General features: G+C 33.7%; 1 protein-coding gene across 1 annotated transcript in view; it reads left to right on the forward strand.

The window, feature by feature from the left end:
* The window catches only part of LOC308640399 (uncharacterized protein), a gene marked incomplete at both ends in the record, with an annotated part of 40374 nt that extends 21955 nt beyond the window's left edge, over positions 1-18419 (forward strand). The window contains 3 exons of the mRNA XM_081312325.1: positions 13687-13768; positions 18013-18113; positions 18395-18419. Coding sequence (XP_081168451.1) covers positions 13687-13768; positions 18013-18113; positions 18395-18419 — 208 coding nt within the window. The remainder of the gene's footprint in view (positions 1-13686; positions 13769-18012; positions 18114-18394) is intronic.
* Between the last annotated feature and the right edge of the window lie 2398 nt (positions 18420-20817).

Consider the following 20817-nt stretch of genomic DNA (forward strand, 5'->3'; position numbering starts at 1 on the left):
TTGGTCTAACTCCATGTGCCAGTATAATTTCTGTAGTTATTTTTCTGGGATTTCTAGTTTCATTCCATTATGAACTAATAAGATAAAATTATATTGATTTTTTTTTTAATTTGGTATGTGTGTATGAGTGTGTGTATATATTTGCTACAACTTGCATTGTGACCTACAGTATGCTCTGTTTTGGAGAAAATTTCATGAGCATCTGAGATGAAAATACATTCAGCTATGGTTGAATGAAGTATTCTGTCCATGTCTGTTGGATCCAATTGACTTATGGCATTTTTTAGGTTGGAACTAAGTATCTGTTGTTTTTGAATCTATATGACCTGTGTATTGGTGATAGAGAAGTGTTGAAATCACCTAGTATTATTTTGTTGAAATCCTTCTGAACCTTTATGTTGAGTAGTGTTTGTTTTGTGGAATTAGGTGCACTTTTGTTTGAGGCATGTGTATTTAATATTTCCATCTCCTTGTTTTATTCCCTTTACTAGTATGGAGTTACTTTCTCAGTCTTATTAGTTTTTTTGGCTATGCACTTTTCCTGTTTATTATTGGACTCAGTTTGCACAGAATATCATTTTTAATTCTTTCACTTTCAGTCAGTGAATATTTTTGCTTTTAAGGTTTGTCTTTTGCAAGCGATGTATACTTGGGCCATAGTTTTTAATCCAATCAGGTAGTCTGTTTTTTCACTGAAGAGTTGAGAACATTTACTTTCAGTGTTATTATAGAGCTTTATTTTCCCCTACAATTTTAATTCATTTATAATGTTTAATCCAATCCTAATTCTCATTTTCTTAGCTACTTGTCTAATGAAATTCATTTATTCACAACCTTGAAATTTTGTTTTTAAATTTTTGTGTGTGTAGTATTCCTTTGTGTATTTTTTGTAATGCTGGCTTAGTAGTCATGGATTCTCTAGTTTATGCTTTTCTTAGAAGATTGTTATTTCTCCTTTGATTGTGAAGAATAGCTTTGCTAGATGTAGTAATCTTGGTTGGAAATTATTTTCTTTCAGGGCTTGGAATATATTGTGCCAAGCCCTCCTGACTTTTAGAGTCTTCACTCAGAAATCATAAGTTATTCTGATTGTCATGCCTGTAAATGTGACCTGATGTTTTTCTCCTGAAGCTTTTCAAATTCCATTCATGTTCTGTATATTAGGCATTTTAATTATAATATGTCATGGAGAAGTTCTTGTTTGATCTTTCATATTTGGGGTTCTGAATGCCTCCTGTATCTAGATGTCTGTAATCATTCACAAGGGTTTGAAAATGTTTTTGAAATTATTTCACTGAAATGATTATCCATGTCCTTAGCTTGTGTCTTGGATCTCTCTTCAATGCCAATGATTCTTGTGCTTGATGCTTAATATTGTCCCAGATTTCTTGTATATTCTTATCATGATAATTTAGTTTCTTTTCTTTTTGTTGACTGAGTTTTCAGATTCATATACCTTGTCTTCAGTGCCTAAAATTCTGTCTTCCATGTGATCAAATCTGTTGGTGAGATTTTCAACTGAATTTTTCTTTATTTATTGAGTCTTTATTTTCAGGATTTCTGTTTGGTTCTTTTTTAGAATCTCTCTCTTTATTGAAATACTCTATCATATTCTTCATTTTCTCCCTTTGTTCATTCCTTAGATCTTCTTTTAGTTCATTAGTGATTTTTACCCATCAACTTTCTGAATTCTTTATCAGGTATTTCTGTTACATTGGTGTCTATGGGGTCAGCTGTTAGAACTTTGGGGATATCTTATTCCCTTTTTTCTCATGATGAAGTTCTCTGATTTTGTCACAATGGCTGATATGATTGATTATCTCTTCTACTGTTATACAAGGGACTTTTCAGTGAGCTGCTTTCTTTTTACCAAGTGTTCCAGGCTGAACATATATCAAAGTGCCAGTACTCTCACTCAACATAATCCTGCTGCTGTGTCCAGTTTAGAGCACCAGTTTGAAAAGAGTCATAATAACCAGTAACTAGGACCATTTCAGAACAAAGCCACAAGCTAATAAAACCTTAGTGAAAATGTTCTCCACAGTTCACTAATCAAAGTAGAAGAGGAGAATAGTGTTCTAGAATAGATTGAGAAATTAGGTATTAAGATATTATCCATCTGGCATTTTAAGCAGGAATTTTAAAATGACTTTTAAAATCTTTGATCAACTGTTCTCTCACTTCTTTGATTCTGGACTGTGGAAAAGTAAATATTTGCTGCTTAGTTCCACTCCACCATCTAGAGACATGTCTCTTAGTTAATAATGAAACTCCACTTCTCTTTTTGATTCTTTCTTAGAATTTTTGTCTGTGCTTATATTGCCCATCTATTCTTTCTGTGTCTTGACTGTGTTTTTCTATAAAGAAGTCTTCACAAGTGTTTCTCAGACCCTCCTCTTTATCCCACTTTAAATGGATTAGATAGAATGACATTTGAGGGGGCTGGAGTTGCATTCCTTCCTTCCACCTCAAAGACTTGGGCCAACTGGAATTGGGTATTTTTCTTCCTGCAGGTTTGTTAGGCTTAGGTAAAACCCCAGAGGGAGACTTGATAAAATTATGTCTTCTAATGCAGACCTATTCTATGTTATTCTATTCATTTTTCTCGTCTCCTATGCTAAAAGCAGGAGAGGATTTTTCTCCCGATATTCACTATGATAACTTGCTTTATCTCCTGGAGGTAAAACTCATAAAATTGTCTGGACTGGGAGAGCTGAGGCTGTAGCTCAGTGGTAAAGTGCTTGCCTTGCATGTGTGAGGCACTGGGTTCAATCCTCAGCACCACATAAAAATAAATAAAGATACTATGTGTTCGTTCATCTACAACTGAATAAATATTTTTTAAAAACAGTGTATGGACTGGGTCCTTCTGGAGTTGTGATTTTTCAGCCATGTCTGCTCTGAGCCTCTAGTAATTCATCAATTACAGTGCTACTTTCCTTACCCTGGCACTGGTTTCCACAAAACTTTCTGCTTCTGGGTTTCTGCTTCCGTAAATTGCGATTCTCTGTTAACCTGTTGCTTCTTCCAACTGTGATGCAATGGTTTGTTTTGTGACCTCATTTTGCATATAGCTCTAAGAAGAGTTGTTGATTGTACAGTTTGTTCAGCTTTTTACTTCTTCTTAGGACAGTAATGGCTTCTAAGCTCCTTACCTGCTAGAAGTCTATGTTAATTTTTATTGGTGAAAAAATACATAATATGCAAATAATGTTTTTTTTTTCTTTTTCTTCTCTTTTGTGGTACTAGAGATTGAACCCAGTGGCACTCCACAGTGAGAAACATCCTTGGCCATTAAAAAAAAATTTTTTCTTTTTAAAGTTTTGAGACAGTCTTATTAATTGCCTAGGTTGGCCTCAAACTGGTGATTCTCCTGCCTTGTCCTCTCTGGTAGCTAGAATAACAGGCCTGTGCCACCACTCTTGATATTATGGTTTAGAACTAAAAATGTACCCCAAAGAGCTCATGCGTTAGGCAATGTAGCAGTGTTCAGAGGTGAAAAGTTTTGAATTAGTAGAACTGTAACCTCATCAGTGGATTAATCCATTTGATGGATTAGTAATTTGAATGGACTACTGGGTGGTAACTGTAGGTAGGTGCAGCATGACAGGAGAAAGTAGGCCACCGGATGTGTGGCCTTCAACTATATCTGTCCCTAGGTACTTCCTCTGTTTGTTTCCTGACTGACATGAACTAAGCAGCTTTCTTCCATCATGCCCTTCCACCATTATATTTTACCTCATCTCAGTCCCATAGCAATGGAGTTGGCTGACTGTGGAATAAAACTCTGAGCGAAGCCATGAGCCCCAAATAAACTTTTCTGACTTTAAGTTGCCGTGGTTAGGTTTTATGGTTACAGGATGAAAAGTTGACTGACATACCCACCTCAAGAAGAGGTTTTAAAACTGATGTTTTTCAAGTAGATGAAAGTATACAATAGGGGTATGATATCTAAATGTTATTTCACAAAGGCTTTGTGTGGCAAGTATTTCAATATAGAAAACGAAATGATCTTCACTTTGGCAAACACTTACTAAACTGTTGTTTTGAGCATGTTTCTGTTATGGCAGTTAGTGGGAATCTATTAGAAATTTGAGAATTAAGAGTTTTGGGGTATTAAGGAAATTCATGATTATTTTCTTTGAAGAAAGAAAATCAGAAATTTTATGCATCTCACAGGTGTGTGTGTGTGTGTGTGTGTATGTATATGTGTATTAGTGTATTAAAGAATGGGGTGTCTCATACATTATAATCATTTGTGGAGCTGAAAGGAAAAACAATACAAAACTTAGAAACACTGCCAAACATGTAGTTGGATTTCTTCTGTAGAGATTCTGATTCAGTGGTTCTGCATGGGGTATGACATTTGCAATTTTTTGTTTTTAAATCTCTATAAATACTTGTAATATAGAACCAGAGCTGAGTAATGCTGGTTTAAGTGTTTTAGTTTGGGTAGTATTATTCCTAGTGAGGCAATTGGTAGATATACACACATTCATTATTGTGTGTATAGAAAGGATGTTATTTGAAAGCAGTTACATCATCTTGAAACCTGTGGTGAGGAAATATGCCGATGATTTGCTTTGATTCTGTACTGCCTTTGGAGATAGAATTGTGAAACTGTGGTGTGTGGAATATTTGTAAAGAAACAGAGTTCCAGGATTGTGTTTTGGTGTTTTCCCTTCCTAGCAATTTATCACTGGCCTGAGAACCAGGAGCAAATGACCATGTAGTCTTATTATGAGGTTGAAAAGTCTAGTCTTTATTTTTTTATTTTTTATTAATTTTCAAAAATTGATATATGGCAGCAGAATGCTTTACAATTCATATAGCACATACAGAGCACAGTTTTTCATATCTATGGTTGTATACAAAGTATATTCACACCAATTTGTGTCTTCATACATGTACTTGGATAATGATGACCATCACATTCCACCATCATTTCTAACTTCCTGCCCCCTCTCTTCCCCTCCCAGCCCTCTGGCCTATCTAGAGTTCTTCTATTCCTCCCATGCTCACCCTCCCTACCCCACTATGAATCAGCTCCCTTATATCAGAGAAAACATTGGGCATTTTTTTTTTGAGGGGTGAGGGGATTGGCAAACTTCACTTAGCATTATCTTCCCAACTCCATCCATTTACCTGCAGATGCCATGATTTTATTCTCTTTTATTGCTGAGTAATAGTCCATTGTGTATATATGACACATTTTTTTTATCCATTCATCTATTGAAGGGCATCTAGGTTGGTTCCATAGTTTAGCTATTGTGAGTTGAGCTGCTATAAACATTGATGTGTCCATGTCCCTGTAGTATACTGTTTTTAAGTCCTTTGGGTATAGGCAGAGGAGAGGGACAGCTGGGTCAAATGGTGGTTCCATTCACAATTTTCCAAGAAATCTCCATACTGCTTTCCATATTGACTGCACCACTGTGCATTCCACCAGCAGTGTATGAGTATACCTTTCCACCCACATCCTCGCCAACACTTACTGTTGTTTGTATTCATAATAGCTGCCAATCTGACTGGAGTGAGATGAAATGTTAGTGTGGTTTTGATTTGTATTTCTCTAATTGCTAGTGATGTTGAACATTTTTTTATGTATTTCTTGATTGATTGTACATCATCTTCTGAGAAGTGTCTCTTTATTGATTGGGTTATTTGTTGTTTTTTTGGTGTTTAGCTTTTTGGTTCTTTATATCCCCTAGAGATTAGTGCTCTATCTGATGTGGGAGGGGTAAAAATTTGCTCCCAAGATGTAGGCTCTTTATTCACCTCACAGATTATTTCTTTTGCTGAGAAGAAGCTTTTTAGTTTGAATCTATCTCATTTATTGATTCTTGATTTTAATTCATGCACCACAGAAGTCTTATTAAAGAAGTTGGGGTCTAATCCCACATGATGGAGATTAGGGCCTACTTTTTCTTCTCTTAGACACAGTGTCTCTGGTTTTATTCCTAGGTTCTTGATCCATTTTGAGTTGAGTTTGTACATGGTGGGAGATAGGTGTTTAATTCCTATTTGTTGCATATGGATTTCCAGTTTTCCCAGCACCATTTGTTGAAGAGGATATCTTTTCTCCAGTGCATGTTCTTGGCCCCTTTGTCTAATATAAGATAATTGTAGTTGTGTGGGTTAGTCTCTGTGTCCTCTATACTGTTCCATTGGTCTACCAGTCTGTTTTGGTGCCAATACCATGATGCTTTTGTTACTGTTGCCCTGTAGTATAGTTAAGTGCTGGTATAGTGATGCCACCTGCTTTACTCTTCCTGCGAAGGATTGCTTTAGCTATTCTGTTATTTTTCCAGATGAATTTCATGACTGCTTTTTCTATTTCTAGAGCAATTAGATAGATGAAAGAAATCAAAGGGATATGTATAGGAAAAGAAGAACCCAAATTAGCACTATTTGCTGATGATATGATTCTATACCTAGAAGACCCAAAAAATTCCACCAGCAAACTTCTAGAACTAGTAAATGAATTCAGCAAAGTATCAGGATATAAAATCAACACCCATAAATCAAAGGCATTTTTGTGTATCAGTGACAAATCCTCAGAAACTGAATGGAGGAAAACTAGCCCATTTACAATAGCCTCAAAAAAAAAAAAAGAAAAAGAAAAAAAAAAAACCTTGGGAATCAACTTAACAAAAGAGGTGAAAGATCTATACAATGAAAACTACAGACCCCTAAAGAAAGAAACACAGACGACCTTAGAAGATGGAAAGATCTACCTTGCTCTTGGATAGGCAGAATTAATATTGTCAAAATGACAATACTACCGAAAGCACTGTACAGATTTAATGCAGTTCCGATCAAAATCCCAATGGCATTCCTCATAGAAATAGAAAAGTCTAGTCTTAAATTTGTAGTTGATCATAATATTGATTAGATGAAGAAGGCAGATGTTACCAGTTGAGAAAACTATATCACATACATATTATTTAGTTTTTACAAATCACTTTATGTCTTTTCATTTTTTTCTAGCTACCTGTTGTTTATTGTTTTATTTTTTAACTGGTTATATTATTTTAATAAGATAATATATGATCTATTACCCTTTTGTCAATTTTATTTATTTCTCATAACTGTGGAATTACAGATGAAATCAAACTTTCAGATGCTAAGTGATTTATGTCCACACAAAATAAGTGAGAACATTAGTCATGTTCTAAAGCACATCATCCTCTTTTCACTTAACAAATTATTTTATAGTATTCTTTGATTATATTACAGTGATATTTCTATTTTAACTTTCTAATTTAAAAATAATCACATGGCTAAATTTCTTTAAGATTTATGCCATTAAAAGTAATATCTCTCTCTCTCTCTCTCTCTCTCTCTCTCTCTCTCTCTCTCTCTCTCTCTCTCTCTCTCTCTCTCCCCATCTGTATATGTGTACACACACACACACATATACACACATATATATATTTTTTTCACTGACCTTTTATTTACACAGTAGTAAGGGAGTTCAGAGTAGCAACACCTTGAAGGTTTACCAGAATATTTAAACAGGCATAAAGCATCGTATTTGCTAAAAGTGTAAGAATGTACTGAAAGGAACAGTAACACAGGTAACTGTTGTTTCTGATGGTTTAAAATTGTGCTCTTGGGTTTGTCCTCTGTTGTAACAGGAGGGAACAATTTGCCCTTAAAAATCCTTGGTTTCGAAACAGATATGTTTTCTAAGTTACCCTCACAGAATAATACTGTAGAATAATTTATTACTCACTTGAGAGTTCATGGAAAATATAGTCATCCTTATGCTTCAGACTTTACAGGGTAAAAATGTGTATTTTCAGAAACTGCATAGAAGTTCTCTGGTTGGTTTTTATTTTAATATACTAGAATCTTCTCTTCCTAGGTTGAAAAAAATTGAATATGTCACTTCAGTAGAGATTAGGATAATGCCATTGCTTTCATTTCCTCTTTTTTAGTTGACTGGAACTGATGAAAAGATACTCTTGAATATCTTTAAATCTTTATAAATCTTAATAATTTACTAAGTATATACTATACCACTCTTGATATTATTACATTCTGCGGAAAAGTAGAGGTTGTCAAAATATGTATGTCATCCATTTTCATAACACATAGTGGTAGTGACAGCAGTGAAAATTTCCCCTTGAGCTATACTTTCAGAACACTGCCTGGTACCTTTGCCTGCTTCCTTTTAGTACTCTTTGATTCTACCTTGCTGACAGTACAGTATAAACCCCGGAAGCTAGGATGAGCAATAAGAGGAACTAGTGCTATGACTGTAATAGCAATCCAACAAATGATTGGAAGGTAAAATGAATGGGCTGGAAAAATAGTTTCATGGAATTTTAGAAATGTATATTTCATGGAGATATAATGGGCCCTAGAAACAATTTAGATTAATCTGCTGGTAAAGGCAAGACTGTAACATCTTTCCACTATCCCATACTGTTTTTCTGAAAAGTGAGCTAATATTAGACCTAAGAAGCGGTGACTAGATAGAAGCATGTGTTTAGAAAAGATCATTCATTCATAAATATTTATTGAGTCTTTCCTAGGCTTTTGGGCTATAAAGAGAGCTCATTACCATGTTCCTATTACTTGAGATTGTCCTAGAAGCTCACTAGCCTATAGGCTGGATCTTAGTGGATAAGCTATTCAGTCTTTCACCATTAAGTATGATGTTAGCTTAGCTGTGACTTTTTCATAGATGTCCTTTGTTACATTGAAGAAGTTTTCTTCTATTCCTGGTTCTATTGAGTGGTTTATCATGAAAAAGGATTGATTTTTGTCTATAAATTTTTATGCCCATTGAAATGACAATGTGATTTTTGTCCTTTATTCTACTAACATAGTATATTTCATTAATCCTGCAAGCTTTTTTCTCTCCCCCACCATCTCTCTCTCTCTAACATATTGTATTATCTTTAGTAAGATGATGTTTGATATACTAAACTTTTTTTATGCAGAGAATTGAATCCAGGACTTCATAAATACTAAGTATGTATTCCACCACTGAACTAAACCCAAGACTCCATTTGTTTGTTTGCTGCTTTATTGCTCTCACATGGCTCTAGTCTCTAAATATTTAGACATTAAACGTATGCAAGAAGGTAGTTTGGGGCTGGTGCTGTGGCTCACCGGTAGAGCATTCGTCTCCCATGTTTGAGGCCCTGGGTTCGATCCTCAGTACCACATAAATAAAATAAAGGTATTGTGTCCACCTACAACTAAAAAAATATTATAAAAAAGATGGTAGTTTCTAAATTGAAATATAGAATTTCATTTTACTTACCCTAATGGGACACATTGATTTGTTATTAAAATTAATATTTAATATTAGACCTTGAGCTAATATGAAAAATGAGTGTATTGTATTTTTTGATTGGAATATTGTGTACCATTCCTATGAGCTTCACAGTACAGTAATGAAATACGTAAGCCATTTACCTTAGAAAAAGTTTATTTAGCTCATGATTCTAAATTTTCCAGTCCAAGTTCAGATGGCCACATTTCCATGGGCCTCTCTGCTGGATGGCAATAGCAGGGAGTATGTGACTGATCAGACCTCTCATAAGCCAGAAAGCAAAGAAAGACTGAGAGACAAAGGTCCCACTGTCCCTTTAAGGGCATGACCCCAGCTACCTAAGGATAACCACTTACTTGGTTTATCATGTTTACTTGTTACTAAAAGTTACATTTGGTCCAATTTTATAGTATTAGAACAATCTGAGTTTTTTAGCTACTCATATGTAAAATATGGATAATAAATCTCTTCTATGTTCATTCTCCCAATTTTAAGGTGACTTACGGTAAGGTAAGGTAGGAAGTGACAAATTTACATGTGAAATTCAGCTCTTAACATACATTTTTTTTTGTATGATAAAGCTTGGTGATTTACACAGTAGGTTCTGAAATTAGATTATCTGGGGTCAGTTTTCTTAACTAACATACAAATTACCTTGGACAGTTTACTTATTGTACCTGACTCTTCTCATTTATTAAAAACAACTTGTCAAAGAATTACTATTGTGAAGTAATACATCCATAGTTATTGACACCTATCGAATGTTTCATAAATCTCAATGATGATGATAATGGATGATGGATATAAGGATATCCTAGTTCCTCCTTTATCACTCCCTTCTTAACCAGTCACCCAGCCAACATCATAACAGCAACAACAATAGTCAATTTAGGCAATTGGATACATATTTATTTTTAAATTGATGTATAGTTCTATAAGTAAACAAGCTTTTTGTTTCTGCTCATCAATGTTGTATACTTCTTCCTGATGGTTCCTACTTAATTTCTAGTTTCATTGTGCGTTTTACTTCTATAATTATTTTCCCCTATTGTTTATGTGTCTCAGTTAACTAACCTTAACATTCAAAGTCTCTGCTCCCAGTATATTTTAACTTTGGCTTCTGCATCTCCTCTTCATAAGTGTGACTGTTATCAATGGTGCTTTTTTGGACAAGGACCATGAATGTAACTGTACAAGAAGTATCTGCCATATGACATGGGTCAGATAAATTAACTGGTTCTTCCCAGAAACAAAGATGACTAACAAGATTAGGTAGATATCATAGCTCTGGATAGGCAAGCAGTAGAAAAATTGAGGACACAAAGTTATCTTAGGATGATGGTACCATTTTGAAAAAATTATATTGGAATTCAGAGTTATAAGGTGAGACAGTGTACTAAGATAAGATTTATTGTTAGCTTTGCCTTAGAGTTGATTCATACATGTGTAAAAAGTATATATCAGAATAATATTTCTCCATTTAACAAATATATTTATACCATTACTCAATATGTACTCTTCTTTTGATTCATCTTCATTCATTTTAATGTAAAAATTTTTGCTTTTTCATTTAATTATAAAGAATGTATCCATGATATATGGGAATAATATACCAAGCAGATCTTTTTTATAGTTTTTGGCCATTTTCCAATAAGAATTTTAACTCTCAGTGTTGTTAGTATTAGGAAGAACCACATGTACCAGAAGCAGTAATCACCATAGGTGTAAAAGGATGTGAATGTTTGTTTCTGTGGCATGCTGTTTGGTGATCTGATATTCAAAATTGACATTTTCTTATAATGGCACCTTCACTGTAAAATAACATTTAGTTTTAGGTTATATAAAGAACTTGTTATTTAATATTTGTTATTTTAATAAATAACAAATTAGTTTGCTATTAGATTAATAAATCTCATCTTTACTTCACAGATTACAACGTTGAAAGTTACAATAATTCTCATATTACAGATAATGGCAGAACTGGCCTATGAACTGACTTGAAATTAGAGATCTTCCATTCTCACTGTGTCTCAGATGTTCCTGTGGCACCTAAAATAAATAAATAAGCAGATTAACTAAATAACTGACCTACCCACCCAGGCATCTTCTCTGGCAATACGTTTGCAGTGGTTCTAGAATTCTAACATGATAACAAGATTGAGAACTCTGTACTCTATAGTTTGTGTTTTTCCATGCTAAAATTTCCCATCATAACTGTAGATGATTGAGAAGGAATAACATTTTTTATGAATGTTGAACTTGAATTTCACAGCCAATATCTTTTAAGATGTGTTTAAACAATTAAGCTAGAAATAATTTTTTCCACTTATACAGGATGATTTTTTTCTATATTTTTATCGATGCACTATAGTTCTACATAATGGTGGGATTTATTGTTACGTACATGCATTCAACATAACCATATAATACGGCCAATATCATCCCTGAGTATTTTCCCTTTCCTTACACTTCTCCCGCTCCATGATTCCTTTCCTCTACTCTACTGATCTCCCTTCAGTTTTCCTGAGATCCCTGCTCCACTTTTTTTTTTCCTTTTCCTCTCTAGCTTCCACATATGCAAGAAACATATGGCACTTGAACACCTTAGTTTGGCTTATTTCCCTTTCTGTAAAGCTCTCAATTTCCGTCCATTTTCTTGTAAATGACACTTTCATTTTCCTTTATGACTAAAAAGAACATTGTGTATATATTCCACATTTTCTTTTATCTATTCATCCACTAATGGACACCAAGTCTGGTTCCAGATAAACTGGAAATCTTAAATCTGGGTAGTTAGAGCTGTTTTATTCAAGAGAAACAACTCTGAATCCATACTCAAAGGAAAGGTCATGGGCTAACATCAGAAGATTAGTAAAGTGATATATATTTTGTGATAATATTAAGATGAATATATTTTTTATGATTCTCCATAGTAGCTCACAATTTTTACATTAGTTTTCCTGGTCTGCTCAGAAAAATTTAACTAACTCGATTCATGTAAAAAGAATTTTAAAATATAGTCATTGATGCAAAAATAATTTAGCTGAAAAGATTAGAATTAGTCTCACTGTAATGATCTGTCTTGTCACCTGAGAAAAGAAATGTGTGAACAGGCATGTAGACATTTCTATTGACTTTTGATGTGATTTGCATAGTGCCAATACTAGCAATTTGAAATCTGGTTTCTGTAGTTGCATTTGTACTGGTGTGTCAAACTGCTAATAACAGTAATTCTAGGTTTTGAGTATAAGCTAAGCATACTCAAATCAGTCTGTAAAGTTATGAAATAGAAGTTAATTGTATAAAATAGAAAAAACCCTACTGAAAATAAATATTACCTAGGAAAATGTCTAGAAATCAAATGGGAGAAGCACAAATTGAACCTATGCTACAATTTAATTTTTTATTAAGCCCTAGATTAATAAAATGTCTGTATTCCTGGATTTGAATTTATAGAGAGAGTTATAATTTTATTAAATCCCACCAAAGATTTTTACTTTGGTTACTATTAGTATTTATTAAGTAGTGAAAATTGGATTAGTGTATTAACATGTTAAAATGATCAAGATTATGAAGGTGAAATGTATTTAACTGCACACAGGGGATTCTATTGAGTGTATAGCCTTTTTTGTTCCGTTTTATTGATTAGCATACCTATTATGAATGTAGGGCTAGGGGTACATCTTAGTGGTAGAGTTTGTCCTTTTTTGTTCCGTTTTATTGATTAGCATACCTATTATGAATGTAGGGCTAGGGGTACATCTTAGTGGTAGAGTTTGTCCTTAACATGACAGTGACCCTAGGTTTGAGCTCCAGCACTGGGGGGAAAAAAAGTGAACACCTTGGAACCATGTTGCATATTCACATTCCTTCTCTTTTACTTTGTAGTTGTGTGACTTGGGTCAAGTTATGTAATTTCTCTGTACTTCAGTTTCCTTATCATAGGGAATATTAATATATTCTTCCATGGGTTATGAGGATTAAAATATTTAATATAATGAAACATGTTTATAATAATGGGTGGCACATAAAAATGTTATATAAATGTTTTCTGTTATATGAAAATTTTAAAAGGAAAAAAAAGATTTTGGGCCAGAGTAAAATATTTTAACTATTTTGTGTTTTTCCATATTGCTGAATTTAATACTTCATTTTTTTACTAGAAGGATCTATTTTCTTATTTCTTTTAGAACTATAATCGGTGAGACTTCTGATTATCGACATAAACTAATTAATGTGTAGTAAACCTAACTCTAAATCTCCACCTCAGTAAGTGCCCTCTATTATTACATATCAGGTTATCAAAATACTTATTAGTTTGTTATAACTTATCAATTTCTCTAAAGAAAAAAAGGCCACACATATCAAAAACTCCTTAATGGAATTTATGATAGCTTTGGTCGTCCGGGAGTAGAATGTTATTGCCAACATGACAGTGGAGCTGCTGTAATTCAGCTCCAGTTCCTGATTAATGAGGTTAGTGAATTATCTTAATCATTCCTTTTTATATTTGAAATTGGGCTACATCTGGTCTTTCAGTTTTTTTGTATGCATTCACATTTAAATATTTGAACAAAAATTAATATATTGTGGGTTGGAGATAACTGTAATTTAGTTTTAGTCATCATTGTGGAGAGTTGCATGATGTATTTCTCAAAATAGAGTTGCAAACAGAAGGGAATAAGGTTAAAATTTTTTTGGGACTAGATGCTGCATTTAATTTTATTTCAGGGATATTTAAAGTTGTATAACAAAGTCTATATTAAAAATTAATAAAATAAGAATCCTGTTATAAGTAACAGAATTCCTTTAATAGATTACTTTGACCTTTTGTTTCCCTTCCTTCCTTCCTTCCTTCCTTCCTTCCTTCCGTCCGTCCGTCCGTCCGTCCGTGTTGGGGATTGAACCCAGAGCCTCGCACATGCTAGGCAGTGTTCTCTTGATCTGCATCCCCAGCCCTAATGAATTGCTTTGAAATACTACCAGGAAGAAGCCAATTTTCATTTTAAAGTGGATATTGCTTCAAGTTGTGCTGCTTATTTGTTGAAGTAATTGATAATCCCCTTCTTTTTGAATTTACTATATAGAAAGAGATAGAGTAAACAACATTTTATTAGCTCAGGAAACGCTGTGCTTGCAGATTTTAGAACAACATGAGCAGCTCTGAGAATAGATCTTCACTGTAAGTGGCAACAGGCAAGGAAAGATGGTTGTAGAAGGAAAGATGAGAAATTTCTCCAGAAAGGGCTCTGATGAACTCCTTAGATTTGAGGATAGTTTGTGAACGTTGTTTTTCCCCCAAATCCTTAAGATACCTCTGGATTTTGATGAATATTCATGTCAGAATTTAAGAAATGTTTTCATGGAAGTAAAATTCTAAAGATGACAAAAAATTAAGTAAAACTATCATACTAATAATTTGTAATTGTGTAATTTTTTTAGGGTCTGAGTGTTATAGATAAGACGATGCTTTCTAGTAAAAGGAGAGTGTGTACTTTATGTATGTCAGATAGCTTTCCAATTGTCATGTTATAGCAGTAGGACCTACATAAAAGAGTTACCCCTCAGAATTTAGAAGGTGGAAAGGACTGGGAGATATGGTTTGATGTATATCTTATTTTGACAGCTATTTTAATCATTCCGAATTGGATGAAAAACTCTTATTTTAAATGGGGAGACTTTAAGATTTCTCATAACATAAAGGATTGGGATTGCAAATCTTTTGAAATTAATATAAAAGGTATCTAACTTTTCCTTGACTTACATAGCCCAATCTTAGAAACTGGTGAGGGGCAATGTGGGGTTTAAAGACATACACACTTACAAGGAGAAACCTGGGACCAGTTGGTACACCAAACTCTGATAGAAGAACAAAGACCCAGAGCTAGTACAGCAGATTTTTTATATAGGTTTTATCATCAAAAGGTTATTTGTGGGAATGTTTCTGCAAAGCAGACAGACTTGAATGTCGCGGCTCTTGTGGTTGTCTTGTTATGCTCAGAATTCTCTTTCACTGATGACAGGTGTCTGAGCTCAAAGTTAAGACTGATGTGGTTCTGTGCCTTTGCACAGAGCTTCCTCAGGCAGGGCATCACTATAGCAACTAGGCAATCTTATCCTGCAACTTTGTGCAAAAATTCCCAGCACAAGCACAGCCATAGCCACAGCCACAAGGCAGTCAGAGACCATGATATAAGTCACCACTTTCTGCATCTCCCCCTTTTTAATTTTTTAAATGTAATCTATGCATGTCTACTCTGAAGTACAGGAACTAGAACTTGTCCGACAAGCTTGTAGCTGACCACGAGAAAACAACACAGAATAAAGAGCAAGGAAACAAGTCCGAAGAGATACCATGCAGTATGTTTTAGCATGTTTTAATAATTGAAACCATTCAAATCATCTAACAGCTTTTTGTGTAAAACTGGTGGAAGATAACACAGGAATCTTACTTTTTTGCATGACTTGGATGTAACGGTGTAGTTGTAAAAAATATAAATTCACATTGTTATGATTCCAAATTCACAATAGATGTATCTTTATCTTTTCCCAATCCCATTGGGAGATATAGTATGGAACAGGTGTTAGTTACACAAATAAACTAATAAACAACATGGCATCATAATTGTTGTCTGACCTTAAGACTTTGTATCTGATCACCCAAGATTACTACAATAGCCTCTAAGGCATTCACCTTAGTTTCAAGTTTATTATCAATAGTCTGTTGATCCTGGAGGTCTCTTGAAATATTTTGTGCCAAAGCATTGGTGATTGGGAGTGCTATCTACCCCATTTCCTTTTTTTAAAATTAAATATAATCTACTACTTGTTTTTTATCTTGGTCTTATTCTTCCCTTTGAGTAAGGGAACCCTTACTGCTGTAAGGGGAAATGGGCAATGACAACTCTGGCTCTTTCAGGCTGACAGGGGGTGACATGGGGCAAGCAGTTTGGGTTTCCCTTTTAGGAATGTTTTGGGTCAGTCGAAAGGTCTATGGTAAAAGTCTGGTTTGTAAAGAACAGGTTGTAAAGTCATCTGGGAGGTGGGTGCTTCTATCAGAGAAACAAGAAGACATGAGTATTGGAATGATATTAATATAAAATAAATTGAATATGACCATGAAAATAAGGACTAGCAGTTTTTTTTTAACAAGAGTAAAAACATTTTTAGTTTGTATAATAGCTATGAACCAAGAAACATATTTTTGCAATTTCAGACCTTTACTTAGCTATATATTATATTTCCTCCTTATTTTAAAATCACAGTAATTCTTATAAAAAATGCCTATTTCTTTAATTTACTTCAAATGAACTTGAGTGGTTATCCTAACATGGAATAAGGTGAGAGGCAGAGCTTTTTAACTCAAGTGAGGTGGCCTCTTGATAAATCTTAGGTAAGGTGTTTTATTTCTGAAACTGATCCTTATTTCTTCCTCAAATATTATTTGACAACATTTTCATGTATCATTTCCTGGGCCTATATGAATCAGTTAACATAATTTCACATTAAACTGAAACATGAATCAAACAGGCTAAGAGAGCTTTTAACCCCATTTGTGGGAAAGTGGCAAAATTTCTTCATATCCCATATTTTCAACCTTTAAATAAACCAGTCTCTCCTTATTGTCTTCCAAAAATGTATTAAAGTGCCCATCCCAAAGTAAAGAGTAACACAAAATTTTACAACTTATGACAGATTATTTTTATCTAATTATAGAACATCAAATGACATAAATAAAAATTTAAGTTTGCAAAAGACCAGTGTTACAGACAACTTTAGATGTAGAACAACAGCATGGTAAAGTGTTCTCCTAAACCTTTTATTTAAAGACTTATATTCTTGGGGGACATGAATACATCTAATATAAAAGAAACCAGTAGTAGCTTCATAATTACACCAGTCTACTTATATTAACCAAGTTTAACTTTTAAGAAAAATTTAGAATCCATAGTGTAGTATAATAACCTAAAGTGACAGTTGTTTGTAACTAGAGTTACACAAACCTTAATCCCTTTAACAGTTGTTACCCTAAATAATAAAACCCAACAAACAAGAAATTATCTTTTTTTCCCATAATTTTTTTAATTTATATATGACAGCAGAATGCATTACAATTCTTATTACACATATAGAGCACAATTTTTCATATTTGGTTGTATACAAAGTATATTCACAAAAATTTGTGTCCTTATACATGTACTTTGGATAATAATGATAATGACATTCCACCATCATTTATAACCCCATGCCCCTTCCCTCCCTTTCCAGCAACTCTACCCTAAGTTTATCTATTCCTCCCATGTTCCCTTCTCCCTATCCCATTATGAATCAGCCTCTTTATATCAGAGAAAACATTTGACATTTTATATCATATTTTGCTCTGTTAGTCCAGAAAATGTTTATTGTAGTCACCAACTAATTTTATATTCCAATCTCTAATTTTAAATAGCTAAGTCTTAATCATGTATCTTACTATATACTACTACTACACTTTTGTTTCATAAGATATTAAGTTAAACTTGAAGTTATTGAGGTTCAAACATTAAATGACATCCATACACATGATGGACTCCAACATCTGCTGCTTAGAATTTGGTGCAGTAAATGTTTCTTAGAAGCAAATGTTTTGAAGTTTAAGAATGAGATATTTTTTAGCAAATGTTTGGTTGCATTAATGTTTATAAGATGTATTTATGTATAAAATATGCTTTTTTTTTAAGGGAGCTCTTGTGAGTGTCTTGGCTGATGATACCTTACACTTATGGAATTTACGTCAAAAAAGGCCTGCCATACTACATTCACTTAAATTTTGTCGGGAAAGGTGAGTATACTCTCATTAAGTATATAGGACTTTTGCTATTCTGTTTTGATGCATTTTCTTTGAATTTTACTTTTTGATCTTTTTTGTGATGAACTTTATGCATAATCTAAAAACTAATTAAGAAACTTAAAAGGATATACAATGAAAGAAAGATTGCTTCCTTTCCAGATCTGTCTTCCTTCCTAGAAACAAGCATATAAATTTCTTTTGTGTCCCTCTAAAAATACTTACTGTGTATAAAAGCAAAAACCTCTCTGTGACTCTTTTTTTTTTCATGACAGAGAAGCCATTACAGTATTCCTTTAGCTTGTTTTGTTTATAACATTATCCAATAGATCCACTTATACCACCACATTTAAATCTTTTGTAGTCTGATTTTTAGTTGTCTGTTGACCTTTATTTTATTTTTGATTTATTTATATGCGGTGCTTAGAGTCAAACCCAGTGCCTCACACATGCCATGCAAGCGCTCTACCCCTGAAACACAACCCCAACCCAATTTTGTAATCATTTTTATAACTATTTACTATTCTGTTGTATAGATAATTTATTTATTCAGTTTTCATCAGTGGACATCAGATGATCATTTCCAGTTGAGTTTGCTTTATTTTGATATTATGTTAAACATATTTCTTTATTCATATGTCCAAAAATCAGCTAAATTTTTAGAAGAATAAGAGTTTGGTGAAAGAAATTAGTTCTAATATAACTTATGAACTTTGGGCATTGATTAAAAGACTTTTTTCATGAGCAAGCACACATGAAGACAACTTTGAGGCAGTGAAGCCAAAGTTCGGGTATTTGTGGTCAGATTTCATTTCTGTTCTTACTAACAGTCAATGAAAGTGGTTGCATGTTTAAGCTCTTTATTGCTAGCATTCAAATGCAATCTGGGCCTACATGACAGCACACACTGGTTAATTCAATCAAATACCTATTCAATTTAAAAGGGAAAATATTTAGATGAAAATATAGTAAAATGTGGAATTTCTAAAACATGTTTGGAGGACTTTCGATTAATCAATTTTATAGGTCAGATTTTATAGGTGTTCCCTGCCTCTTTATCCTTTTGGAAATTTAGGAAATCAGGGAAATATGACCTATAAAATTATAAGTGATAAACCAAATGTATATCATCCTAATGTCTGATATAAATTGAATCCATTTACTGTTTTACAACTGCCAAAGATAACTTTTCCAACCAACTATCTTTCATCTTTCCAACTATATATTTTGAAATTTATACAGATAATATATGCATTAATGGCTACAATAATTGTCAATATTTCTAGCACTTTTCTGAAAAACTACACAAAAATAATAAAATGCTGTCCAGTGACAATAAGAACAAGACAATTTGACTTGCAAGTTTGTTAAAAGATGATGTAATCTAGCTTCTAATTTTTATAGATGAATATTGGATGAAATTGGATGATAGCATATATTCCATGGAGATTTTTTAAATTTAATATTTATATCATGTTCTCTACAGAATGTTTAAAATGAACTCTAAACAACATTAAATGATTAGATTTGTTATGAGGGAAACTCAGAAAAATAAAATAGAATAAAAATAAAAGACTTTTTTCAACCCAGGTTTTTAAAGCATTGTTCCACATGTGTTCTTATAGAACTTTTAAAGTTTTCATTTTTTATACTTCATTGTAGATTCATATGGAACTTACTTTGGCATGAAATAGAGCAAGGATATAGTCCTTCCCCTGTAGCTTATGAGACATAGTTTTTTAATGTGGTGGGGTTTTTATGTTTATGAGTGTGATACCTATGTAGTTGTAGTTGGCATTAAAGGTATATTCTTTTTATCTTTTCCTTCCTGTTTTAATTTTTTTTCTTTGGTTAAGGACCAGACTATGTTCCTGGTTTGGTAAAATATAAGTTAGTCCGTGAGGTCAATCTATGAATATGGGCTTCTGCCCCCATTGGCCCTGTAAATTAGGCAAGCTAAAGAGACTTCTGAGAATTGGACCCAGTTCAGATTTTTCCAGTTAACACCAGAACATGTCTACATTATGTGGGGATGGTGGTGGCAGGAGGTCAGGTCAGTAGCAGTTTGCTATTGGTTTACATCTTGTTTTGTAAGATAAATCATCTGAGTTAGTTGAGTCATGTCTCTACTTGTAGGAGAAAGTCAAAAGTGAAAGGGAAGTATTAGAAGGAGAGAATGGTGTGGTATGGGAAGAAGATCAAACAAAAAATCAAGGTTCAGTTGTTTACTACTTGCTGGGAATCAGGCCAACTTCTCAACTTATGGGCAGAGTCCATTAATCTGTTTACCAGTGGTACCTCAGGGCAAGTTCTATACCAGCCTCAAATGGAGTGGAGCATGTGGGGATGGGGTGGGCATCTTGGTCCTAGTGTATATCCTCTTGTCAATGTCATACTAACTGCTGGAAATGGAACCAGCTTCTAGCAGAGTAGTCACCTGGTATGGTTTTGCACCCTACCTCTAAGGCATTCAGGTGCTATCTCAAGACACTTTTCATTGTCACAGGCTGGGAACAGGAAAGTGATGCTATTAGCATCTAGTGGGTAAAGACCAGGGATTCTGCTATACTTGCTGCACTGCCATGGATAGTGGCCACAACAAATAATTATTTGGTTCTAAATACAATTAGTATAAAAGTGATGTTATTTGGTTAGTGTTGTGCTATAGAAGTTCTCTTAAACTGTTTTTCATGGGAGA

Source organism: Spermophilus citellus, assembly GCF_964194105.1.
Source record: "Spermophilus citellus genome assembly, contig: SCAFFOLD_131, whole genome shotgun sequence".
Taxonomy (NCBI): domain Eukaryota; kingdom Metazoa; phylum Chordata; class Mammalia; order Rodentia; family Sciuridae; genus Spermophilus; species Spermophilus citellus.